At 47.0% G+C, this 25,979-nt stretch overlaps 9 protein-coding genes across 9 annotated transcripts; 6 read left to right on the top strand and 3 right to left on the bottom strand.

The window, feature by feature from the left end:
- Positions 1–447: 447 nt before the first annotated feature.
- Positions 448–3,116, bottom strand: N7537_007870 (H(+)-transporting V0 sector ATPase subunit a; the record flags this gene model as incomplete). The annotated part of the gene is made up of 3 exons (XM_056898925.1): positions 448–2,574; positions 2,624–2,938; positions 2,991–3,116. The coding sequence occupies 3 exons, from the start codon at positions 3,114–3,116 to the stop codon at positions 448–450; spliced, it is 2,568 nt and encodes an 855-aa protein (XP_056751001.1).
- A 685-nt stretch (positions 3,117–3,801) lies between these two features.
- Positions 3,802–4,470, bottom strand: N7537_007869 (GNAT family N-acetyltransferase; the record flags this gene model as incomplete). Its single annotated transcript, XM_056898924.1, has 2 exons — positions 3,802–4,258; positions 4,319–4,470. 2 exons carry the CDS (start codon positions 4,468–4,470, stop codon positions 3,802–3,804), a joined length of 609 nt encoding a protein of 202 aa, XP_056751000.1.
- A 648-nt stretch (positions 4,471–5,118) lies between these two features.
- On the bottom strand, positions 5,119–5,370 carry N7537_007868 (uncharacterized protein; the record flags this gene model as incomplete). The annotated part of the gene is made up of 1 exon (XM_056898923.1): positions 5,119–5,370. One exon carries the CDS (start codon positions 5,368–5,370, stop codon positions 5,119–5,121), a length of 252 nt encoding a protein of 83 aa, XP_056750999.1.
- A 4,178-nt stretch (positions 5,371–9,548) lies between these two features.
- Positions 9,549–11,318, top strand: N7537_007867 (uncharacterized protein; the record flags this gene model as incomplete). Its single annotated transcript, XM_056898922.1, has 3 exons — positions 9,549–9,784; positions 9,854–10,052; positions 10,104–11,318. The coding sequence occupies 3 exons, from the start codon at positions 9,549–9,551 to the stop codon at positions 11,316–11,318; spliced, it is 1,650 nt and encodes a 549-aa protein (XP_056750998.1).
- Positions 11,319–12,185: 867 nt separating this feature from the next.
- Positions 12,186–14,004, top strand: N7537_007866 (MDR family MFS transporter; the record flags this gene model as incomplete). Its single annotated transcript, XM_056898921.1, has 3 exons — positions 12,186–12,862; positions 12,924–13,338; positions 13,405–14,004. The coding sequence occupies 3 exons, from the start codon at positions 12,186–12,188 to the stop codon at positions 14,002–14,004; spliced, it is 1,692 nt and encodes a 563-aa protein (XP_056750997.1).
- A 547-nt stretch (positions 14,005–14,551) lies between these two features.
- Positions 14,552–14,761, top strand: N7537_007865 (uncharacterized protein; the record flags this gene model as incomplete). Its single annotated transcript, XM_056898920.1, has 1 exon — positions 14,552–14,761. One exon carries the CDS (start codon positions 14,552–14,554, stop codon positions 14,759–14,761), a length of 210 nt encoding a protein of 69 aa, XP_056750996.1.
- A 1,217-nt stretch (positions 14,762–15,978) lies between these two features.
- On the top strand, positions 15,979–16,655 carry N7537_007864 (uncharacterized protein; the record flags this gene model as incomplete). Its single annotated transcript, XM_056898919.1, has 3 exons — positions 15,979–16,201; positions 16,267–16,480; positions 16,551–16,655. The coding sequence occupies exons 1-3, from the start codon at positions 16,035–16,037 to the stop codon at positions 16,653–16,655; spliced, it is 486 nt and encodes a 161-aa protein (XP_056750995.1). The 5' UTR covers positions 15,979–16,034.
- Positions 16,656–18,937: 2,282 nt separating this feature from the next.
- Positions 18,938–20,485, top strand: N7537_007863 (glycoside hydrolase family 32 protein; the record flags this gene model as incomplete). Its single annotated transcript, XM_056898918.1, has 1 exon — positions 18,938–20,485. One exon carries the CDS (start codon positions 18,938–18,940, stop codon positions 20,483–20,485), a length of 1,548 nt encoding a protein of 515 aa, XP_056750994.1.
- A 3,877-nt stretch (positions 20,486–24,362) lies between these two features.
- cpcA (amino acid starvation-responsive transcription factor GCN4) lies at positions 24,363–25,831 on the top strand (the record flags this gene model as incomplete). Its single annotated transcript, XM_056898917.1, has 2 exons — positions 24,363–24,366; positions 24,420–25,831. 2 exons carry the CDS (start codon positions 24,363–24,365, stop codon positions 25,829–25,831), a joined length of 1,416 nt encoding a protein of 471 aa, XP_056750993.1.
- Between the last annotated feature and the right edge of the window lie 148 nt (positions 25,832–25,979).

Below are 25,979 nucleotides of genomic sequence, written 5' to 3'. Positions count from 1 at the left end.
GCAGAAATTGAATATTTTAGAGATAGCCCCCGTAGGCTCTCTGTAATTCGCTATACGCCCATACCATTATGTCCAAGATAATCGAAGATACGCCGTCCAATGGTCTAGATCCTCCCGGTCTATTCCTTGCCCGACTCGGCCTCGGGATCAGCAACGGAAGAATGAATTCCCTATACCCCACTCATAGTCATGCGCACTTGAAAAGATCGTGAGATTTAGGTAATGTCATTGGTGTACCTAAGTAAAGGGGGATATCTGCGCTATAATTGATAGTTCGGTGTGGATACATGTACGGATCTACATCAATGGATCAATAACAGGTGGGACTGATCGGTACGGTGTAAAGTATACCATAGATAATGTATAATTCTAGACCCTTTACAATACAAAAAGGAGACAGGGAGTGAAACAATCCCGTGCGTTGTAGAAAAAGAAAGCAAAATATGACTAGTCCACGGGGTCCTCCTCCAACAGGGTCTTGAAGCTGAAAGGCAAGAAAGGAATACCCTCACCAACGAAATGCTTGCTCATCGCCTCAACCCAGTGAAGACGAAGCGAGTGCAACATGGCACTAGTACCTTCCATCACACACAAAATACAAATAGTTAGCACGAACCAAAGGTAGAAGCTGACAACGATCATAATAACACGGGTCACGGGGTTCTCCTGCTCAAAGGCACTACCAATGGTCATGGTCCAGAGAACGATCGAGAGTTGCTGGTGAGCAAGCGACAGAGCCCACAGACGAAGGTAAGAGGCGGTGTGAGAGATACAGTTGAGGCAGAATTCGATGGTGTGGATGACTTGGTGGATCATGATGTCGCCGAAGTCGAATTCCTCGTGCTCTTCACTATCATCGATGTCCTGAGAAAGCATAGCCACGCCTTCTCCGTCACTAGCCAGACTGTCCCGACCCAGCCCGCCGTCCAGGTCACCATCGGCGTCAAGTGCGCTCACCCGGGAGTTCTCGCCGAGGCCGCGGTAACCCAGGGCACGAGCACGGTTGTGTTCATATCGGAGCCAGAACGGCTTAAGGAAGAGCATAATAGGTACCTGGGCCACAGCGATAAGGAGGAGGATAATCTGGACCGAGCTCTGCCCAGGATAGAGTTGTTCTTCCACCTTACCAGGGCTCAAGAACATGAAAATGAGCATGTTCAGGAGACCGGGGGGGTTCACGCCCTTCTCCTGCCAGTTCACGGACCACTTGTAAAGAATAGTGAGGACAAGGTAACCGAAGATTGACTGGAAGAAGAGCAGTCCAGGAACAAAATTGCCCCAAATGTCAACCTTAGACTTAAAGTGCCGTCCGTTGACGTACTGCAGGCAAAGGGCATAGGTCATGTGGCACCATCCAAGGAGAACACTCATCTTCATCTTCATACTGTTCGAAAAGAGTAAGGAATTGTCCGCCTCGTGCCAGTTCCAGTCCAGACCAATCGGATACCGATAACCTTCTTTCAATGTCGCCTCGACCATTTTGCCGGCCTGGATGTCCTCGGGCCATTGCCACTGACTGGGGAAGATGGTGAAAGATTTGGAGAAAATATCGTTGTAAATGAAACCGGTGTAGATCGAGAACAGACCCATCATCAACATGATGTATCGTCCATAGAATGCCATGTATGTCAGTTCATCCAGTTTAGTCCGCGCCAGCTTCTTTTCCCAGAAGATCATAGCAGAAGCGGCCAGAGTCATCAGTGCACCGTGGCCGCAATCACCGAACATGACTGCGAACAAGAAGGGGAAAGTGACGACCGTGTACAGGCCAGGGTTGACTTCCGAATACTTGGGGATACCGTAAGCATTCACAATTGTTTGGAATCCTTCGGTAAACTTGTTCGTCCTGACAAAAGTCGGAGGGGTCTTGTTGGTTCGGATCTGATTGACAATTGTAGGAACAGTGAGGCCTGCTCGGTCGTTCACATCCTGAAGGGTTGACTTGATCAGAGCTAGAGAGTTTGTCGGACACCACGCCTCGGCGATCAGCGTCTTCCGTGCTTGATCGTATGAAAATTTGTTCAAGGTGTCGTAAACGGCCTTCTCCTTCTTGACAATGATCATCCACGCGGCGAGCGAGCGAGCAATTTGGGAAAGTTCCGCATCAAGCGTGTTCTTGGTGTTGCGGAGCACATTGCCAACATCGCCGAGACGGGTGTTCACTTCGTGAATCTGGTCTCTTCTCAACTCACTGTTCTCATCAACACCGTACAAGGATGCGTTGAGCGACTCCGAGATCTTTCGAATCTTGGCAAGGATGTTCTTGCCGTGAGCGAAGATGACGAAAACATTCTTGTGGACTTCCTCGTTGGTCATCGGGTCGATAATGGGCTCCGAGATCTCAGACTGGTTCATGTAAAGGTTTCCGCGCAGGGTGCGCCAAAGGATACGCTCAAATGCTCCGATACGATCCCGGGGGATAACACCAGCAACGAATCCAATGTTCATTTCCGAGAAGCTCTGCTGACCCTGGGTGTCTCCATTTTGACGAGGGGCGTGGTGCTCAACATCGCGGAGCAAGGGAGCTTCATCGTTGTCAAAGGACTGACGAATGTCTTCTGTTTGTGTATGGGCCTATTCAGTTAGCCCTCGTCTGTCAATGGTATACCTCGAAGCCACATACCCTATCGAAGAATCCACCGGCCTCTCTAAGTACCCATCGCCATTCGCTCAGCTCGACTTCGCGCTTCTTCAAAGTCTCATAGCTATCATTCAGAGAGATAATCCGCTGTTCAAGGCTCTCGCTGCGATCAGCCAACTCATCGATCTCCGACGCTAAAGGGGCAGCCAATGTATCGGAGAAATCCGAGGAAGATCTCATGGGGATTGTGGCCTTTTCCATCTGTTGATGGAAATAACGGAGCTGTCTTTCGACATTGTCCAGGCGACGGATTTCTTTTGTAAAGGTTCTTTGGAAAGCGTTCGTGTCCGGGTTAAGCTAAAAAGAGGTCAGCCGGGAACATCAAAGCAAAGCGTTCTTCGTCACTTACATCTCGGAACTGAACCTGGCCAACTTCACCTAAAGCACTGACAACTTCTCTTCCGATCTCGTTGGCAATGTAGAGCTGGGTCAAGCTCATATCCGCCGAGCGGAAGAAGGTGTCCCGCGGAGCCATGGTTTAAGGAGGCTACCAGGAGCCGTATCTTTTGGTAAGAAGACAAGGGAAAGAGAAAAAGCTAAAGAGCGACAGTAGACAGATAGATTCAATGAAAGGCACAGATCCTCGGCTCTGTTGTTGCAGATAGTGATAGGCCGGGCTCTACTTGAACTGGTTCTCGGGTGGCTCTGTCAAGCTGGCCGCATTCAGCCACGTGATTCGGTTTGCACGTGATGTAATGAGACTAAACAAAGTCTTCTACAACATAACTAACTAGTAACTGTAGTTGCCTTTAACCCTCCATTTACGTATCCTGTTCAAATCTCGTGAAGAACCGCCATATTTCATGACAATATCTGTCATATCCCTACATACAGTTCCGTCCAAGAGATCATACCTTCTCAAGGCAGCTATGTTCATTGGCTCACAAGATTGCGTTGAGGATCCAACACTGATAGGCAAGTGTTAATGCAGATATGCGGATGAGCATAAGGACTGGGGTGTTGACGAGGGATGAAGAAAGAAGCTCTCTTTCGTGGATTGTATACGTCAAAGGGGGGGTGGGGTTGCACAGTGTGAATGCTCAGGCTTTTAGATTGGATGTACGTAGGCACAGCAAGATAGATTGGGATCAAACGAACAATTTTACCCCCAAATCCTCGAACGTCAGAATATCAAGTGAGTCGATACTTCGTCTGCCATCCTATTTTGTGGGTTTCTCCAACTCAAAATGTTCAACCATATCACCCTCGATCGACTGCTCGTGGTAGATACTAAACCCGGTCTTCTGTAGCACCCTCACACTGCCAATATTAGCTCTATTACACGCCGCAAACAACTTCTCCTTTTTCAATTCCAATACAATCCCGTCGAGAACCATTCTATCAAGCTTCCACCACGCATCTATAATGCTAGCAACTGCCTCAGTGGCATAGCCCTTGCCCCAGAAGTCGGGATGTATATTGTACCCCACTGACGGGGCTGGGCTGAGAGCATTGATTCCTATTGCTCCAATAACCCTCTGTGTTGAATCCTCGGAGCGGATAATGGCGAAAAAAAATTTCCGTCCAACGGCACCTGATGCATCCGGTGTTGTGAATGTCTTCTTAGTAATGATGGCCACGGACTCGGATATGTCTTTGTGGGGGACTTTGGGCCAGCTACAAATAGTCAGAGATCGGTGTCTAAACCGGGATATCGTGGTAGTTTGGGGATCTTACAGCCAGTCCGCCACGTCTTGTCGTCGTCGGATCTCAAAGATGGCTGCGGCATCGGCCACCGTCAGCGGTCGTAGATACAGGCGAGTTGTATGGATAGGTTCCAAGTCAGCCGGAATAATCACGGATGTAGCTTGATTGGGGTAGAAGGTCATTTTGACAGAATATGTGATGTGTTTGGAACTGAGGATCGTGTTATATAACGGAATGACAATTATATATATCTGCAATTCCTTTCGTTCACACTATCTGAGTTCAAGATCCACGACGAGGTTACTACTGAAGATTGCTATGCAATCATGTCATATCTCTGGCCATTAGCGTGATTTCGTATCCAAGTAAGCAGCGAGTACAATGAACATTGGAATATTCTGCGTGAGTCATTGCGGGGTCTAATACACTCTGGCCCGGACCAGGATTACAATATATGTTGATGCTCTCATACTTGCGATCTATGTAATTCATAGTAAGAAGGGTGCGACAGAAAAAGGACAAGGAATACCTGTGATTTTAATAGAACTCGATAGAAATATAGATCAACAGACGCGTTCGACCACCACGAAGATAACGCCTCTCTTAGCTCATTTGAAGCTCCAACGTACAGCGTCGCCTCATCAATTCGGAAGCTTGGGAATTCAAAATAAAATTGGTTGATAATTTACTCATAATATATAGTTGTAGGAAGGAAAAGGAAAGTCCAACACCACCATCATCGTTTGTAGACACGAGCACTTATCGACTGGAGTCGAGGAGCACACAGGAGCAGATATGTTCACGGTATATCAGCTCGAATCAGCTCCGACCTAGGCACCGCCATCTCTCTTCGCGTATTCCTCCTCCATCCGCTCCTCGTACAGGCGGTCGGCCTCCTCCTTGGTCAGAGCGCGACCACTATCAGCATTCTGTGACGCACTAGCTGAGCTACCAGGCGCGGTCCCGAAATAGCTGTTGTTGTTGACGAGTTCGGGGGAAGTGTGTGTAGCAGAGCTGGGAGGTTGTGTGCAGTTGGCTTCGTTTTGTTGCTTGTCAAAGAGGTCGGCACTGGGGACGGGCATCTTGGTTGGGATTGAGACTCTTGGTCGCGATTGCGGTAGTGGGTTTGAAAGAATTAGGTTCAAGCTGTTATGAGTTTGGCTTCAGTAGGATGTCACGGCTGGGTTTTATGCCGGCAAGAGTTGGCCTGCTGCCTCGTCGCCACATGTGTGGCGAAGCGATCGAGTCAGACGTCATGTCAACAAAACGGGGCCGGGAAGTGAGAGTCTAGCAGTTCAGGATTGGGAGCAGGGAACATTGGACACTGAAGGACTGTAGAACGAAGACGAAGTGAATTGAGCTATCATTTACTCATCACGACAGCTGACAGTCACTTGAGGCTTGGTAAGGGGACGTGGCGGTGGACTCCGCATAGCAATCGTACGTGTGGAGCCTGGCATGCATAGGACTGCTTTTCAAGGAAAAAGAATTACGATTACGAGGCAATAGTGGCTACCAGAGTTTAGCGAACTACGATCTACAGTACAGGCCACATCTCATCTCCAACCTCGAGCCACTGGCTCAAAACTTGATGAAAAGAGTTCCACGAATGGAGAGTGCCAAAGAATACGCCTGTCAATGACCACGAAAGCCATTGAACAGACTGTTCCGCCGCGCTGTGCAATGCAGGGACCAATCTGTGGTGAGCTGCCTTTATGATCGCATCCACCCAAACAAGGTAAGTATGAAGAAGAAAAGAAAAGAGGACGAAGAGCCGGACAGGCTGGGGGTATTTATGCAAAATTTTCAAGGCGGTGGCAAATTCCAGAAATCGGTGGCGACTTCTGCTTGGTCAATACGCGAGAGCACGTGATTACATCAACACCCAACCGCATGTGATATGACTCATCCACCGCCCTCCCCAGGGCCCTTTGTGGATTTTTCTGACCTGTCAGGCTAAGGGAATGGCCCTACGGAGTATGTACATCGTATGTTGTAGGTATATTGTGTAACGTGCAGAACACAGGTACCATGCATATGTGCACTAGGATCTAAGTAGATACTGGCGCCAGTGAAATCCCGAACCAGCACACAGACCACAGACATGAATCAATAATTGAAACCTCGTTCGAGACTTGACGGCTCAAAAACAAGCCAGACTCCATACCCAAGCTTGTGTGGATCCTCCCCTATTCCACAACTTTGTATTGTGGCTCTCTCACCTCTCACCTCCCGTACTACACAAAAACCCGAAAGACGTTCGGATCGCAATTTTATTCAGATACTGTCCGCCGGAAGTATACCTTTGTTCAGCATGTTCTACAAGATTGAATTGGGTGAGAAACCCCACATTTAATACATAATATTAAGCAAATGTCCATCCTCATCAAAGTGTGCCATGGTTAAGTTGATCTAGTGGACGCTAGAGTCATCGGGGGGCATCGGAGAGCTTAGATGGACGGGAAATCCGTCCCCTGTGTACACCGCAGGTCAAGTTGGTGCTTGGCGCGGAGTATTAAGATTAATTTACTCCGTAATGCGCTCGGGAGATATGTTCTATCTTTCTCGATAGTGAAGTACCTATGTGGACCTGGCTGTAGTCCTGCTGCTGTGCCACTATATTTTAATTTTGCTTTTTTTTTCCTTACTAAAAACAAAACGGATACGGAGTAGGTATCTGCATCATGTACGGTACAATGTATGTCCCTGGGACAATCACAACTAATCACAACTACTCCGTACATTGTACAGAGTAGTCAGATGGAGCAATATGCATCCCGAAAAAGCGGGAAAGAGTCCCTAAGCGCCCAGGCTCCGCTACGCATGGCACTTGCATGGTGTCAAAATTTAGTCCATACGCCGACAAGAGAGGAGGCAGGATCGACAAGCCCGACTTGAACAATGCTATGATCGTCCATGACCAGTGAATTCCAACCATTAATAGGACGCAGCAGGAGTAGGGATCAGACTCGGGACTTGCGACCGCAAAAAAAGGGTGAAAACGGCAGGGTAAATGGGTTTGCAGGGTCTTAACGGGTGTAAAAGGGGGCCATGAGACGTGTGGCTATCATTACTGAAAATGCTTCGATGGCCACATTCTGGCACCCAGTGTTGGGACCCTCACGGCGGTTGTTCTGATGGCGGTTGTAGATTAGAATCATATCACTTATCTTCTAGGGATATAAAATCATGCCATTAGTATCTACATATGTATTGTTTAGCTGGTAAAAAATAACTGTGTACCAAGGTACTCTCTGTTCTAATGGTCTAAGGTTGGGCTACACTGTCTCGTAGATGAACCGTGGAAATGATGCCAATTAAAAGCGCTTTGATTCACCTGGGCAGAGTTTGTAGGGCTGCCTAGCCCCCTATTCGCTAAGACTCGAAACTAAATGCATAAGTGGGACCGCGTACTTTCTTGATTTTACGGAGTACATATCGTCACAGATGAATCTAGAAAAAAAAAAAGGGTAGCGTACGGGGGTATGTTGTAAAGGGCGAAAAGAAAAGGGGCTTAATTAAGGGCATTATTTTTCAAACCTGTGGATCTGGTTTCTAGTTTTAAATATGTTCTTTTGTGCTATACAATGTAGTATACTTCGAACTCTGTGGATTGGAATTATGATGAGACGATCCTCGCATGGAATGATGCGCTTATCACGTAAAGAGGCAACACTCCGTAAATGTGCTGGGATTGGCTAGACAAAACTATCATGGGATTCTACCCGCAGCGTGGTAAAGATAGTTGATACGCCGATAGGGATGTACATCAAAGCCGGAGCCAAGAAGGAGGGGTTGTGTCACTGCTGGTTGGTTGTCTACGAGTGTTTCCACGCCACTCCATCATAGAGTTGATCTCGGGTCATGGGGTCAGAGTAAAGATTGTACCAGAAAGCCGTGATGGCCAACCATTTTGCAGAACCTAAAGATGAGTGCATAGCCCTGGTAGCCAATACCCTACCCAAGCCATGCGAATGAATGCGACAAAGTTCGTATGTACTGGGCTGATCATCACGAAGGAAGCAAAATGACGGGCTGCCTTGTGGAAGGAGGGGTATGGAGTACAGGGATGCCCCTCCAAAGGGATATTCTCGTCCCGATATGGCCTTTCCGAGGGATGGGGAGCCTTGCAAGCTCGGATCGAGTTGTCGACTATGCGGAGTAATACGAAAGAATCATTGAAACGCTCAGTTGATTTGATAATGAATAGATCATTTCGGTAATTCTGACGGCAACGCCCCCCCCTTGAACTGTGTAACTGGATAGTTGAAAGCGATGATGGAATGGGCGCCAACGGTGTGGCGGGCCCACCGAACAATCATAGAACCTCCCTACGGGTCTAGGAGGTACTTTTTTTTTATAGTCTTATGACCTGATGCTATCCGAGATAACCCCGCCATGACGATTTATTGTTTTTTTTTTTGTATAGAATAGAATGCACATGAAACAAAAGGAAGTGTTACAAGACATAATATCAAATCGGTAAGAGGAGCCGAATGCACGGATTAATTAGGAGAGACAAAACGGGACCGTTGACTCAAGCTGCATGGCCGATCATAGCTTGGGTGGCCATGGTGTGATAGTTTCATACAGTTGAAAGCCAAGGTTTGCAGAGTTTTCCTTCTCCTATTTCCTTGATGTCCAGGAACTAAATTGAGTTAGATCAGGTCTAGCGCCATGCTAGACAAGGAACTTCGTATCTTACGAAGTATCCCGTGGACCTCAGGTATAGACTGGGATATGTTCCACCGGCTATAGAGTTGGTCGTAAACCATATTCCAGCTTACGTGTATGTACATAGTAAATTGGAGATATTGCAAAAGAAAAGGGAGAATAGTTCAAAAAAACGAGTAAAGGTAACAATGATATATAAAAAAAATAGTAGAAAAATAGGATAAAATAAAATTAAATTAAAAAAAAAGAAAATTAAAAAAGAAAAAGGAAAAAAAAGAAAAAAAGAAAATACCATTAACCCCTGAAGTCTATTAGCTAATCGTGTGGGTCCACTGAGCTCTGGGCTCCCTGCAGGTCCTTTCCTTTTTTGGGCGGACGCCATCAACAACCCTCTGACTCTTTTTTTTTCCCTTTTCCTCTCCTCTCCTCTCTTCTTCCTCTCACAAAGCAAAATAACTTACTTCGTGATACCCCGAGCTCTTGTGCTCTAATTTCTTTTGCTTTTCCTTTGAGATACCCTATACCCAACACGCCTTTTTCCACTTACGAAGCTCTGCTTCTTTAATACTCCGTCTATTATTTAATCATGTCCGAAGTCCAGAAGACTGTTGAGGAGACCCCCGCGGTCGTCCCTGCCGTTGAGACTGCTGTTGAGACCCCTGCCACCGAGGCTGCGGTTGAAGCTCCCAAGGAGACCACTGAGGCCGCCGAGCCCACTGCCACTCCCGCTGTTGAGAGCGCCGAGGCCGCCGAGCCTGTGAAGGAGGAAGTGAAGCCCGCTACTGAGGGCGTTTTGGGCTACAAGGCCCCTGGTTTGGTCAAGTAAGTTGCGACTGAGATTACAAATGCGACACGAAGACTAACATGTTCTTTTTTTTTGTTTTGTTTCAGGGGTTTCCGTTTCGCCAAGCGCTTCTTCTACTTCAACGAGGAGGCCGTTGAGAGCAAGCAGCTATCTGTCTTCCACCAGAACGAGAAGGCCGCCGTTGCCAACCCCATCGCCGCCTGGGCCAGCCAGACCGGCAAGGGTCTGCTTTTCTTCACCAAGCGCGCTGAGGACAAGGCCACCCCAGCTGGCATTTTCAACCTCGTAAGTGCTTTGGCGACTGCTGCGATGTGACAACACTAACATGTTCCATAGGCCGATGTCTCTGACGTGACCAAGGAGGGTACCAGCGAGTTCCTCTTCAAGGTTGGTGGCCAGAAGCACACCTTCCAGGCCTCCAGCGCCGCTGAGCGTGACAGCTGGGTTGTCGCCATTGAGGCTCAGGCCACCGAAGCTAAGGCCGAGAAGGAGACCATCATCTCTGGCGAGGGTTACAAAGCTGAGCTCGAGAAGCTGACTAAGCCTGCCGTTGTCGTTGCCGCCGCCAAGAAGCCCGAGGAGAAGAAGGAGGAGACCCCCGCCGTCGCTGCTGAGGCCGCCCAGGAGGAACCCAAGGAGGAAAAGAAGGAGGAGAAGGCTGCCGCCAAGAGCCGTTCTCAGTCTCGCAAGCGCACCAGCATCTTCGGTTCCCTCCTGGGCAAGAAGGACGCCGAGGAGAAGAAGGAGGAGACCCCGGCTGCTGAGGAGACGAAGGCCACTGAGCCTGCTGCTGAGCCCTCGGTTGAAGCTCCTGCCCCCGTCGCTGCTGAGACCACTGAGGCTGCTGCTCCCGCCCCTGTTGAGGTTGCCGAGCCCGCTGCTGAGACCCCCGCTGAGACTACTGAAGTCCCCAAGGAGGAGGCTAAGGACGAGAAGAAGGCTGAGAAGAAGGCCAAGCGTGCTTCCATCTTCGGTAACTTCTTCCAGAAGGTCGCCAGCCCCTCCCAGGAGAAGTCCGAGAAGGAGGCCACCGCCCCTGCCGCCGAGGAGACCCCCGTCGCCAGCACCGCTCCTCAGCTCGAGAACCCTGTCGAGGAGGCCGCTGCCAAGCCCACCGAAACCGAGGCTGTGACTGCCCCCGCTGAGGCTGTTGAGACCCCTGCTGCCGAGACTCCCGCCGCTGAGGCCGTCTCTAGCCCCAAGGAGAAGCGCCGCACTTCCTTCTTCGGCAACCTTGGCATGAAGAAGGAGAAGAAGGCTGACTCTGACAACGAAGTCACCGACGGTGAGGCCAAGGAGACCAAGGCCAAGAAGCTCGGCGGTCTTTTCCGCAAGCCCAGCAAGGCTGTCAAGCTCGACAAGGAGGAGGTTGCTGCCGCTGAGACTGAGGCCAAGGCCGACGCCGCTGAGGAGGCCCCCGCCGTTCCCGCCAAGGAGACTGCCACTGAGGAGGCCCCCGCTGTCGTAGAGGCCCCCAAGGCTGTCGAGACCCCCGAGGAGCCCAAGAACGTCAACGTTGCCGTCGCCACCCCCGTTCAGGCTGCCGCATGAAGTGCGACTGGGAGACCTCTCGTGGAGTTCGAACGGTGGTGGGACATGTCCTATCCATCGCCCGCCCGCGATATCCCTGACGGTCTAATTAAATCCTGAAGGTGCAATTTTGATACCACATCGCTCCAATTGTTTTGTTTTTCCCTCGCCACTGTCGCTTTTTTCAGTATGGCCCACCTTATTTTGGGGCCCGAACTGAGATGGCGACAATGAGATACCCGCTGTCGCTTTTTTTTCCCTTCGATCTCTATTTCTCTAAAATAATACCTCGGCGCCAACCACGCCGACAGTCCTTTGGACTGCGGTTCGTTCCTTTACGACCTGCGTCCCGCGACTGTAACTCTAGTCGTAACGCGACTATGTGTTACGTGGTGTGTCGCCCGACTAGATTGATACCACTCTGCCGATTTTTTGGTTTCTTGATTTTGTGTTTGATACCCTGTGGGGAGGATGGGTGCTCTTTTTGTTTGTTGCTTGAGCTTTGGATCTGGTCTTTTGACTTGTTTCTTCCTGCAACCCAAATTGACCCGTAATGTTGTCTACCGTTATTGTCCCGAACGGCTGGTTTATATTCCGCCCGTGGAGGTGGCACACCTTGCGATAGGTAATACTTAATAGAATCTCTCAGTTTTTGTTTTAAATATATGTTCTGTATCTTATACGTAGTTTTCGCTCGATAATAGTTGAGTGTAGGGTGTGCACGTCAGAATCCCTTCGGGGGGCGCCGAGGTCCTACCTAATCCCTACTGCTTACAAAGTTGGCAGCAGAGCACATGCTCGGAGTAGGTCCATGGTTACGGAGTATGATAATGGGAACTCCCTCTGTTCTCTTTCTTCCCATGTATCTATCCTCGAAAGTCATGTACCATGGCGACTACAGCTACAACTACGATAAAGGTCCTTTCGGTCGAGCCCGAAGCGTCCACCGTCTCGTCCGACCTCCAACTACAGCAACAGCAACAACCAAACCAACCACTACCTACAGTATCCTCGGCACGAACAATTGAGCCCCTCAACATCGAATCTACTACAGACATAGCGGCCACCTATCCAACAGGCACCAAATTTTGGTTCACTATCATTGCACTATGCGTTGTTCTGATCCTCGGAGGCCTAGACGCCAACATTGTCGCTACAGCCGTACCGAGCATCACTAACCACTTCCACACTGTCGCCGACGTGGGATGGTACTCATCCGCATTTCGACTCTGCACCTGTGCGTTCCAATTCGGCTTCGCGAAGCTGTATAAGCTCTTCTCAATCAAGACCATCTTCTTAATAAGCATTGTTATATTCCTCGTCGGCTCTTTACTCTGTGCTACGGCTGCTTCCTCGATTATGTTCATTGTAGGGCGAGCAGTGACGGGTCTGGGGTTCTCGGGTGAACTGGCTGGGTGTTTTGCAGTTATTGTGCACATTCTACCGCTCAACAAGCGACCTGTGTTTGCGGGTTTGATGGCGTGTGTGGAATCGCTTGCTATCATTGCGGCACCTATGGTAGGTGGTGCATTGACGCAGTCTCTGGGGTGGAGATGGTGTTTTTGGTATGTTGTTCTAGTCACAGATATGATCAGGGTTTGTAGCTGGATACTGACTTCTGGGTAGGATCAATCTTCCTATTGGCGGGTTATCGCTGTTGGCTATGTTTTTCCTCTTCTCGGACCCCAGAACCCGTCAAGAGGACGACATGACACTATCTCAGAAAATCAGAGAGCTGGACCTTGTCAGCAACTGCTTGTTCATCCCATCCTTAACAGCACTCTTCGTCGCGCTGTCTTGGGCGGGAACAAAGTATCCCTGGTCAGATGGGAAAGTGATTGCATTGTTCGTTGTATTTGGTGTGTTACTCGCTGCTTTTGTCTTCAATCAATACAGACGCGGAGACTCAGCAGCACTCCCTTTCCGAATTATCAAAAGCCGGAGTGTTATTGCGGGCTTCATCTTCACGACGTGCACTAATTCGATGACGAACGTCTTGGAGTGGTACTTACCAACATACTATCAAGTTGTTCGATCCCGGGTAAGACTTCGTGGCCAATTCGTAACTAAAAAAAAAAAAAACACTGACAATGCTATATCATGCCAGACTCCAAGCGAGAGCGGGTACCTAATGATCCCCATCCTCGTCGGAATGATGCTCGGACTCTTTCTCCAAGGCCTCGGTACCACCACGTTCGGCTACTATGCCCCCTTTATGATCTTCGCCTCTGTGTGCATGCCAATTGCCGCAGGATTAATGACAACATACGATATGCACACATCCCTAACCAAGATAATACTCTGTTCCGGATTCGTTGGCTTCGGCGGTGGCATCGGCTTCCAAGCGCCCCAAGCAGCTGTTCAGACAACGCTAAGCGTCGCAGATGTTAACCTTGGGATTGGGGTCATCTTGTTCGGACAGAGTATGGGTCCGGCGGTTTTTATCGCTATTGCGCAGGTTCTATTCACGAATCAGTTGTCCTCGAGTTTAGCAGATGTTGTGCCAGGCTTAACTCCTAAGTTTATTGAAGAGCACGGACTGGGCGATATCAAGAATGGGGTTCCTATGCAGCGTTGGGATGAGGTCTTGGGTGGTATCGACCGGAGCTTGACTCGTACTTGGTACGTTTCTGTTGCGTTGGCTTGTATGACGATGGTGGGGAGTCTTTTGATTGAATGGCGGTCGGTTAAGCAGAAACAGTTGTGAAGTATGGGCTGGTGGCATGGAAGGAGCGGTCAGATAGGGATATCATATTCGTCCGTACTATATAAGCGTTGGATTTTGAAATATCGTACCTAAGGAAGGAACAGGCTATTGTAATTTGTTCGCACTGTGGGCCAATATATGGCTCAAGTTAAGGACCATGTAGTCTCACGTGCATGGTGTAATATGTATCTTTCGGCCACGTCAGAAAAGATATGACTGCGCAAGGAGCCGCAGTTGGATCTGCTCTTCGAACGACGTAGCTGCTGCGGGCATAGGGTTGAGAAGCTCTGGCCCAATATAGTTAGAGAAATTCCAGACACATATGGGATCTGGGCTCCGCTTAGGCGAAGTGAAAGACCCCGAGTATAAATAACCCTGTTCAACCCTTAGGATTTCTTTCCCAGCACCAAACCCCCAAGAGACAAGAAAAAGGCACAACCTCCCAGTCTTCTATAACTGGTCCTGCATTTAATACTATCTCCAGGCATCGTGTGAGTACTGGTGCTAGACATACTCGCTGTAGCTGACACGGGCAAATTCCAGAAACATGTGTCAGCGACTCATTGAGACGGTCGAGCATAGATGCGGGTGTAGAATCGATTCCCCTGGCAGTGTCATTGAGCTCAACGGTTGCAACAATTGCGGCATAATCAAGAGAACGCAACAAATGGGCAAGATGACTAAGAGAGACCCATGCCCCGATTCTATTGCCAATGGCTTCTGGGTGAAGAGGAATGGAAAGTGGGAGAAGGCTTAGACCGCTACGGAGTACCGATAAGTGAACGAAGATTATGGTAGAGGACCGAAAGCCAATTAACCAAAAGCTGTCACAATAAACTGGCCTCTCACTAGTCTAGTGCGGATTTATTTATCTTGTGAGCTTTTCCGAGCATTATTATCCAGCCGAATTCAAATGAGTAAAGAACAAAATATCTTCAGTATAGTTAAAAGGTTGTTGGCGAATTCATACTATGAGATCTAGTAGTAAGATGTACCCCACCCCTAGCCTCTCCATAATTTCTTCCACACGGTGCAGCATCATTTTAGAGATATGCTTGATAGACAGATCTGGTAGGACTACTGTGAATATTGTAGTGCACTGGAAAATGTCATGTTGCGTTAGGAAAGGAAGAGAATGTTACAACCTGCCCCTGGACTGGCGAGTTACAAACTAGGCTAAAAAGACCACTATATCTGAGCGTTACGCTCAGATAGACTAGGCTCCGATATATATAGTGCATGACATGATAATTTTAGCCCTTTTATCTTTTAGAATCTATCCTTTAGATACTAGATTAAGAAATAGTAGCTAGTATATATTAATATTATTTTTCTTTAAAAGGCCTATTCTTATATAATCTTCTATACTACTTATTATATTTAAATAATATATACTTCTCTATCTCTAGCTTTATTAATTAGACTAGAGAATAGGGATTTAATAGTATATAGATAGTTAATATATATCTCTTTATACTAATACTTAGTAATTCCTTCTAGGTACGAATTCATGGTCAAATTGGATCTTTTTAGGGTTATTTTGTATAAAATCCACTTAATTCCTACCTCTTACTATGATAATATAATAATACTAAAGATATAGGTTGGTACCTACGTAAAATATAGTCATTAATCATCTACTTTATGTATGCCAAGACTATATTTGTGCATAGAAATGGGCTTTTGATAGGCTTTAATGGGCCCCCATTAATAGGCTGTGGGTTGGGCTTTGGGCCGGGGGTCTGGGCCCATTGATGGGCTATGCAGAGGTCTAACCTAGAGAGCATATCACCGCTACTATTCTACTGCTTCATAACTACTCGTCTATCTAAAAGATAGAGATAATAAGTTGATTCTTTTAGAGGTATAGTAACTTTCCTCTTGGGCAGCTCACAGCATACTCCATGACCCGCTCCTAAATTCGCTAGGCCCCAATAGTTGATTCTAGCGACAGCCCATAGAACCTTTATCTAGCCTCCACCGCGATCGGATTGATTTTCTCCTGGTCTTTACACAATGTGATTGCATGGATGAAAAATAGACCGTTTATGAGCCGCGAGCTGTCACTCTTCTATATCGGTACCATTGTCCTGGCGCAGCCATACTGGGCGACCGAGATCTACGCCAACTTCGACTACTTCAACAATATCAATCTCACTGTGTATGAAAAGATTAGGCCTTGGGAGGCAATGTTTCGGTAGAGCGCCCTCTACCCAATGGCTTTGTTGACCTTTACCGTCGACTAACAAATGTTGTATCTAGCGATCCCTGGCGGATTTACACGACCTGTAATCTCTTTTGGGTGGTCAAAAAACACTATAACTTTGGAATAACTAGGCTGGTGCACGAATGTCCACGTTTCGGTCTGATGCTGGGATCAATGTGCCTCTCGATTGTCTTTATCGTTGCCGACGTCCTCAGCGTGACTGGAGCTCTTTCGGCTGCTATGCCCCTGGGCATCAACCCCTGTTGGAAGGTAAGCTCGCCGATAGGCAACATTTAGACAACACTACAAGCACACTGACTAACTAAAGAGTGTTTTCTAGCTGTGCTCTATGTTTAAGTGCCTCTGTGACACTATTATCCTTGACGACTTTAGGATTGCGCTGGACAAGCTTCGTGCTCGATGGATAGTGCGACAGGGAATATAAGGAGTCTATAACTGCCAGTGATTCTTTAAGTTTCGCTACTGCTCAGCTCAAATAGTAGGTAGGAGTGGATACCCCGGCCTCTAAAGTCATCGCGGATAGCGTGACTTTTCCAAATCGAGAGCAAAATCGGCGTCCTGACAGGGGTTTGGAGCCGACCAGGGAGCCACTACTGGATCCCGGGCACCTCTATGATGAACAAAAGGAGGACGCGTCTCCGGACCCCTGCTCTCCGAAGCATGAAATCCCGTGGCTTCTCGCAAGTTCCCATGCTGGAGTTGGGTTTAGGTCAAAATGGAGGAGCTATACTGGTCGATGCACTAGTTCTGGAAGATTGCACGAGAGTTCGATAGGAGTGGCAATGACAACCTCACATTCGAGGAGACAAATGAGGGCGGAGGAAGAAGAAATAAGCAGGCCAAAATGCCGCTCGTTCATATTACTCCGAGGCCAATGGCAGGGCGAAACTAGGACGAAGCTAGAATAACCACAAGGATTCACACCCCAGCATGCTATCACCCGCCTCCATACTATAAACCCTCCATGTTACTGTGTTTCAAATTATATTTTTTGTGGACCATGGGCTACAGCTCCATCGAGGACTTAGTCTGAAGGTTAACGCGGAAGTGTCATATATCTCTGATTGGCTATAGTTACACCGATATTCGTATTCGGAATGTTGACCCTACAGAGAGTTACCAAGTAATATTATTTATAAAACCTCAGCTTTTGAGTGGTCGAAATACTCTTATGGGCAGGATAATTAAGTGCAGCGGGATGCTGACGCAGTTGCTGATGAGAGGATCTTTTCTAGAGTAGTGGCCCTGGTGACTATCTTCTAACCCTATATCTATCATATTTTCTGGTAGACAAAGATTAGAGTTCTCCGAAGAAATCGTAGACTCCAAGACTGCTATTAGAGTATATTTAGAATTACTATCACCTTGTTAGATATCTACTATCTAGAAGAATAATCTCTGAGTAGTAAAAGACAGAAAACTATTATTTGCCGGCAAAAGAATAATATAATAGTGTCATTTAACCAATTAAACTTTTGTTCTAAAGACATTATCCCGATAGAGATTGGGGGAGTCTAGTGAATATCTAATGTCTAAGGACTAGAAGCGACTAGCTCAGATATAAAAATAGCTATATCGGGTCGGAATATCCAAGAATTGTTTTTCCTACAGCAGTAAATCCTTACTGTATCTACCTCACAATAGTCTATCTTATAAAGGCTTTTGTGGTAGGTATTATGGCGGGTATCGCACATACCTTCAGTTATAACTAGCCCTACTGTAGCCAATACTATTTTTCACACTAGGAGAATTGGATAAATAGGATCTATCTGTTCTTTCACTACAACTGGGGCCTTAAACGACTGCGGGGGTGTGTGGTATGTTCTCCAAAAGGCCCTATTCTAGAAAAGGGTAGTCTAGACCGTCTGGTATACTGAGGCAAACAACCTCAATTAAACTTTGATGCAACCATTGGCTGTTCTTCCTTGGAAAAGGTGTATTTCCGAACTTTCCCCGGAAACCCCATACATGCAAGGCAGATGCCGAACAGAAGATCGCTCAACGGAATCCATCGGTTTTTGCGGCATTTTACGCCCAACATTGCCGTTAGCTTCGTAGGCTTATGATCGGCAGGTGATGGGTTTACAATTTGCTGCAACCTTTAACCACAAGCAGCAATATGCCCGAAGCACCACAATGATCTTTACATAAAATTTTATCATTGTAAATTAAGGCTGTAGAGAATGTTTTCCATATATTGGTTAGTTCACTTCCTCCAGCCTTGATATTTAATATTCAAAGGTTCATAGAATTCCCCCTACGCCGTATTAAGCGACCTCATCTTGTGAAGAGGTGGCTAGGCCACTAAACCAGACAAGCATATCGGTAATAAAAATTATTTTAACTTTCTTGGCAGGGTCTACGTCTGGGGTAGAATCCTCTTCAGAGACCTATAATGACCTTTGATTGGATCAAACTAGAATGGAATTCAACTTGAAGATGGAGGCTAGTGAAACGAATGACATCGGCAAAAGTACTCAGGGAGATGGGAAGGAACATGCTACACCCACCACACCCTGGACCCCTCCCCACCAAAAGATGACGATATTATTTGGCTATATTTCTCCGAGTCGTTTGGGAGGAGGGGTATTTATACCTTGCTTTCCTATCAGTCCTGCATCTTCACACCCTTCATTCGCGATCGCTTGTACTTAACACTCATCTATCATTACTACGTTGCTTTGCTTCGTTGCACTCTTCGCAAAGATGCTGGCATTCCGTGGTTTTTCATTGCTATCACTCGCCTTGTTTGCCAGTATAGCCCCACTTGCTGCCAGCCAAGCCCGGCCTAGCTATCACATCACCCCCGAAACGAAATGGATGAATGACCCCCAACGTCCGTTCTTCCTCGGGGGTGAATGGCATTTCTATTACCTTTACAATTCCGACTTTGACATCTCAAATCCCGGTTCAGGCGGGACAGAATGGTATCATGTCACGAGCACCGACATGGTAAACTGGACCCGCAAGGGTGTAGCGATCGAGAAATACAAACCCAATCCTCCTAACGGCGTGAACCTGGGCGATATCGAAACTGGCAGCGCCGTAGTGGATACGGACAACAAGGCTGGCTTTGGCAAAAATGCAGTCGTGGCCATTGTCACACAGATGGCGGATGGGGTGCAACAACAGTCTCTCTTCTATTCAACCGACAATGGCGACAGCTTCGCCCCTTACAAGGGCAATCCTGTACTGCCAAACCCAGATCCGGCCGTGAAACCCGCATTTCGAGACCCCAAGATCTTTTGGGATGGCGAAGCAGGCAATTGGACCATGTCTCTCGCGGAGGGTGCCAAGATTGGTTTCTATACCTCCCCAGATCTCAAGACCTGGAAGTATACATCCTCGTTCACTCCTAACACTGGTGTCAACCTGGACCCTCTCGAGTGCCCAGACCTATATCAGATCGACCTAGACGGGGAGTCTAAGGAGCGCACCTGGATCCTGGCTGCAGGCGCGAAAGGAAGCACCGTGTATTGGATCGGGAAATGGGACGGCAATGACTTCACAGCCACAGACGCGAAGCCGCAACTGATGGATGACGGGCCTGACTTCTACGCCACAGTCAGCTGGGATAACCCAGAAGATACATACGGCAGTCGCTATGCAATTGCCTGGATGAATAACTGGGAGTACGCAAATTCGCTACCTTATTACGGCAACTTTGCTGGTCAGACCAGTATGGTCCGAGAGGTTAAACTCAAGACCATCAATAATTCTCCTACCCTGGTTAGCAGCCCAATAGTAGGGTATGAAGGAATTTTTGGCTCTGCCAAATCCGTGAGTAAGCAGACCATTACAACGGATCCGAAATCTGCATCTCTGCCCAGCGACCTAACCGAATATGCGTACGTTATCCGCGCAACGATCTCCAAGACAGACGGTGATGACGGCAACGAAGTCCGCTTTCGCATCAAATCCGACGGGTCTTTTAGCACGACCGTTGGTTATAACTTCAAGCAGTCCCAAGCGTTTTTGGTGAGGGATCACGACGGTTCCGCGACAGATTCCATGCCATCGGATCCGAAGAAGGCATACGACACTATAGCTACGGCACCGAATCCTTCGGGAGGCAACACGGTCAAGCTGCAGATATATGTGGATTCGAACTCGGTGGAGGTGTTTGTGGATGATGGTGTGGCTGTGCTATCGGGGCTCATTTATCCGAATACAGCGGCGGAGGGGGTTCTGGTTGTGTCCGATACGGGAAGCTTGACGTTGGTGTCGTTTAGTTATGCTGGGTATAAGGGGTAGCTTCTAGCTATGTCCGATACATGAAGCTGGACGTTGGTGTCGTTTAGTTATGCTGGGCATGTGGTGCAGTTTCTAACTCTGTGTACAATGTCTATCCACTATGTGCTGGAGAATGGTCAGAGCAGAAACTAGTCAAGTTGTTGTGCCACCAGATTGAGCTAATGGGAATGAAAATTAATCTATTAGTAAGATTACGTATAGTACCTAATACCTAGGCAACCATAGGTCCTCGAGGGAAAAGAGAAACTATAATTATACTCAGTAAAAGTATAACCCGCCCTAAACGAGACCTACTACTAGAGGATTTTCTATACATATCTAATTATCTATACTAGATAATATCTACTATAATAACTACTTAGTTAAGTACTACGGACTATATAACCGTAACTCCCGCGTCGACTCTAGAAGTATACGTAGGAGTATATGAGATCCTCGCTAGCCACTACTCCAAGCGTTTCCTCATTAAGCCAAAAAGGCATAGCCAAACTGAGTTCTAGAACTCAGTTTAACTGCAGTGGTATATATATAGGTGTCCCACATGTAGACCTCTGCATAGCCCATAAAGCCCATAGCCCAACCCAACCCAACCCACTAATGGGTTGGGCTTTGGGCCCACCTTTCGAGCTCATCGGCCGGCTATGGGCCCATCCACCGAGCCCATAGGGCCCATTGGGGCCTATAATAGGCCCCCATTATTAACCAAACAATATAAATATGCCAATTTATCGTAGCTGTATAATTAATGCATTTTTTTTCCTGTTTTTGGGGGTATTGAAATTACCGCTTAAGCCGTATATAAAGCTATATATAAATCACTTATAAATTAACTAATAGGACTGATTGATTTGATTTTTTTATAAGATATCAAGTAATAGATACTAGAAGGCCGAAAAATAAGAATTAAAATTGATTCTTATAAAGCTTTACTTTTTTATAAGAGGTACTTATTTTTATTTTTATTAAGGGTTTATATAGTAAGTAGAGGTACAATAAGTATTACTATATTTAACTATAGAAAGTGGTATCAATCCTCTGTAGATAATATATATCTCTTTATGCTAATACTTAGTAATTCCTTCTAGGTGCGAATTCATGGTCAAATTGGATCTTTTTGGGGTTATTTTGTATGAAATTTTGTATGAAATCTAGTAGCATGATGCTAAAATCAGTATAAAATCCACTTAATTCCTACTTCTTTTCATAATGATATAATAATACTGAAGATGAGATCCTCGCTGGCCACTACTCTAAGCGTTTACTCATTAAGCCAAAAAGGCATAGCCAAACTGAGTTCTAGAACTCAGTTTAACTGTAATGGTATATATATATGGGTGTCCCACATGTTGTGGGATCACAAAGATATAGGTTGGTACCTGCCTAAAACATAATCATTAACCATTATGTATGCTAAGACTGTATTGGTGCACAGAAATGGGCTTTTGAAGGGCTTTGATGGGCCCCTATTAATGGGATGTGGGCTGGGCCGGGGGTCTGGGCCCATTGATGGGCTATGCAGCGGTCTACCCATATGTTGTGGGATCACATATATAGTGACTCCTAGATATACTCTAGGAGTATATCGAGGAGTAGGAAACGAAGGATATATAAGGATACTCCCTGATATACTTAGTTTAGTTCTTTGTCTTTAATTATATATTATTACTTATATTTACATTTTAGATTACTATAACTCTCTTACTTAATTATAACTTAACAATACTTACGAGTAGACTAATACTCCGGTATAGATCTACTCGACGCTCTACCTAGTATCGTTCCTTAATTATTCAATAGGACTTAGGCTATAGTAAGGCCTAGCGTAGCGATAGCTCAGTTACGAACGGATCATTGACGTTAGACAACCCGAGGAGTATTAAGGCAAGTATACCCTGAATCCATCTAACGTAACTATGACCAGTTGGCAGTGCGTAACAAATATAGATATATTATAGTACTCGATAATATATAGATATTAGGTATAGTTTAGTATAGTATATTTTTAGCTAAGAAAGCTATAGTTTATACGTAGTATGATTGGACTAAATTATATAAGCGATTTTACGAGTCTCCCCGACATGGAACCCGGGCTAAGTATATCAGTGTTGCTTACTGATTGGACACTGAGTATCACTGAGTAATTAGGGAGCATCACTCACTGAGCATCAGTCAGTCTGCACGTGACTTAACTGAGCATGATCACAGATCTGAGTCCGTGCTGACATCAATGTTGTACTATCTTGAGTCGTCATTCATGAAAATGGTCGAATGGCCCGAGACCCGCCAACACTCAATGGAAGGCATCGTAGCCTGAGCACCCTCATAAAAGCGGCGGCAGATCAAATAGGAAAGCCCCACACGCCAGGGAAAATCCGGTACGTATAGGTACATATGTATATGCAAGCAATACTCGTAGTTGAGGATCCAGCGACCCCATAGCGATGCGCTGGCGGTCTGGGGTGCGTTTTAACAACCTCATTGAGGAAACTACCACTCGACTAGGCAGAGATATATGATGTATACGATGCACGCGATGCCCGTGAATATCCGGCCTCTCACACGATATATCGTGGTTACCTACATTTAACATCTTCATTATGATGTTATATTGATTGTAAGAGGATCGACAAAAGCCTAGATTTAAAGATCAACTGTTGTCCGAGGCAATAACGATGACATTTTTTTCAAGGCCATCACACATGTAAGGTGTCCTCCAGCGGGCTCCTATTTCGGCGTAGCCTCGGCCCTCAAGGTACGTCGGCATTATGAAAATCCACTCACCTAAAAGAGAAAAAAAAATCAATAAATTGGGTCTGGATTACTCCGTACGAAGTGTTCCGTGCAAAATACTCCGTATACTCCGTATACTCCGGATAAAGTATACTTAAAAAGTTGGGTTAAGCACTTTCCAAGTACATCAATTTCTCAGTGAGTCTTTTCTGAAACCAAGCATTATATACAACATATAAGAAACACTGGTTTATTATGGCGTTTGTATATCTATATAATTGTTCTCCGTGCATTCAAATTACTTCGGTTTCAGAGATAGGAACATCCCAAAGTCAATTTCACGCCCTTCGGCAAGACTAATGAAACGTGAGCATCTCATAGGACATTGGCCCTTGACACAGCCCACCGCGGGGACACAATTGGGAAAGGATAGGTGGATCCTTTGCATTTTCCTTTATCCTTATGGAGAACGGCTGTACCTCCCCGAGGAGATACGAGGGTATGGTAGCTGAAATTATTGTTTTGGTTCCTGAATGGAATTGATGTCCTGAACCAAAAAGATTGGTAATGTTGTACAATAACAATGGATGGTTTGAGAGGATATAAGGAGGAAGGAAAAATAATACCGAAGAAAAAAAGTGAAAAGTGAAAAGTAAAAAGTGAAAAGTCAAATAAAAAAATAGAAAAATAAAAAATGTACGTAGGATGCCTGGATATTCCCGAGGGATAGGTATCTGATCGATTATTGGTCAATTTGAAAAGAACCGGAGAGGATCGTGGAGACGGGTACTTGAAAGATACTTGGACTATGTAGGCAAATGCAAGCGAATATGCGGGTATTATCGAATGTACTGTGATGTACGGTGGACTGGATGGATGCCTTGTTCAATGTAACCAATCATAACCACAGATCACACTGTGACTCACACCCCGTGACTTTCAGGACTAAGCCCCGTGCGGCTCCGGGGACCCGATTGGTCAGCACCAGGGCACACAGCCCTTAAGAAGTGCCTGAGTTCCCCCTCCCCGTTTGCCTGATTTTTCTTCCTCCTTTATACCACGTCTCTTTTCACACACACCCATATATACACATAAACCGCCATATTGCCGTTAGACCAAAACTATACTCAATTTCACTATCGCCAAAATGGGTGCCCAATAAGCTCCCCGTCTTTCAACACCCAGTCTATCTCAACTGAGACAGACATCATTTCTTCAACCGGAACCAACCCTATTATCTCCTCTCTTTCCCCTTCAGAGTCTCCTTTTGGACCTCTGAACTTCAGCATCGCATCGCGTAGCTCGAGTTCTCCCAACGACTTTACCCCGATCGACTTAACGTCGTTCACCACGGATTACCACCAGCAACCATGGCTTCCCTCACCCCCACCATCACAGCCCTTGGCTTCCAATCAGAACAACAACAGCAACAACGACAACAACAACAGTGCACTCGAGGACTTTGTGCTCTATCCATCAGCAACACCACACCCGCAGCCCCGATTGCGTGTGCCCGTGAACACAACCCATAGACCTTCTGCACTTCAGCCATTCCTGGCGCAGAATAACCCTCGACGACACTCATTCAGTCTGCAGTTGCAAAGACATCTCCAGCAGCAGTTCTCTGGCTCACCTGTCCAAGACCCCAGAGTGACACAGCTTGCCCGGTCCCCCTCTTATTGGTCCCGTCCCACGTTAACGCACAACCGTCCTAACCCGGCTTCTGTGCCTTCCAATTCTCCAAACACCAACCGCCCTCCAATCCCACTTTTCAACGGTCAACAGAACCACACAAACAACACGCAAACATATAGACGTGTCATGTCCACTCCAAACTTCATGGAAGGTAATTTATCATACATCTCACCATATCCTAGCGAGCATATCGCTAACCCCATCAAAGCTCACGAGGTTGATCTTTTCGGTCTTCCCTCTACCGACTTCTCTGCTAGCATGGCTTCGCCTCTCTTCAACGATCTTGGTCTGGCGAACGACTTCTCCTCTGAAGGTCCTTCTGGCACTATCTCGCCAAAGGACCTGATGATGGATGCGTCTGTTCCTCCCTCCGGCACCTTCACCGACTTGAGCACTCCCTCGTTCGAGTCGCCTGGAAATTTCAGCCAAAACACCTCCCCCATGTTCACCGACATGGATATTGCCGGCCACGAAGAATGGCCCTCCCTGTTTGATCACTCGTCAGACCACTTAAATGCCTTTGACCTCGCTACCTTGGATGTCGCAGCTGCCTTCCCTACTGAAGAGAAGAAGCCGGCCCTGCCAATTCCTATGTCTCCTGTGTCTCCTCGCGCGAAGCGTTCAGTGGCATCATCGCCTGTTCCCGCTTCCGGTGCAGTCAAGCACTCCAGCGTCGCAGGTGTCAACGCGCGATCGCGCAAGAACCTGTCGCCCGTTGAGTTCGATCCCAATGATCCTGTTGCTGCTAAGCGCGCTCGCAATACCGAGGCAGCGCGCAAGTCGCGTGCTAAGAAGATGGAACGCCAGTACACTTCTGAGCGTCGCATCGAGGATCTTCAGAAGGTCATCGCTGAGCGCGACGCGGAGATTGCCAAGCTTAAGGCTCAGCTCCAGATTCAAAACACCTATGGTGATGCTTGAATCACATCTTGGTCATCCCTAATTTTGAGACGTTAGTGTTTGGCTTACGGCCTAACTCGGTGATTCTGACGATTGCAACGATTAGACATTCTGTCTTGTTTTGTGTTTCTATGAAAAACATGTTTGTGTTTCCTCTTGACCCTCTGGG

The sequence above is a fragment of the Penicillium hordei genome, assembly GCF_028827395.1.
Source record: "Penicillium hordei strain IBT 12815 chromosome Unknown utg000004l_segment0_segment0, whole genome shotgun sequence".
NCBI lineage: Eukaryota > Fungi > Ascomycota > Eurotiomycetes > Eurotiales > Aspergillaceae > Penicillium > Penicillium hordei.
Note: the sequence above shows the minus strand (reverse complement) of the source record. Positions and strands in the feature narration are given on the sequence as shown.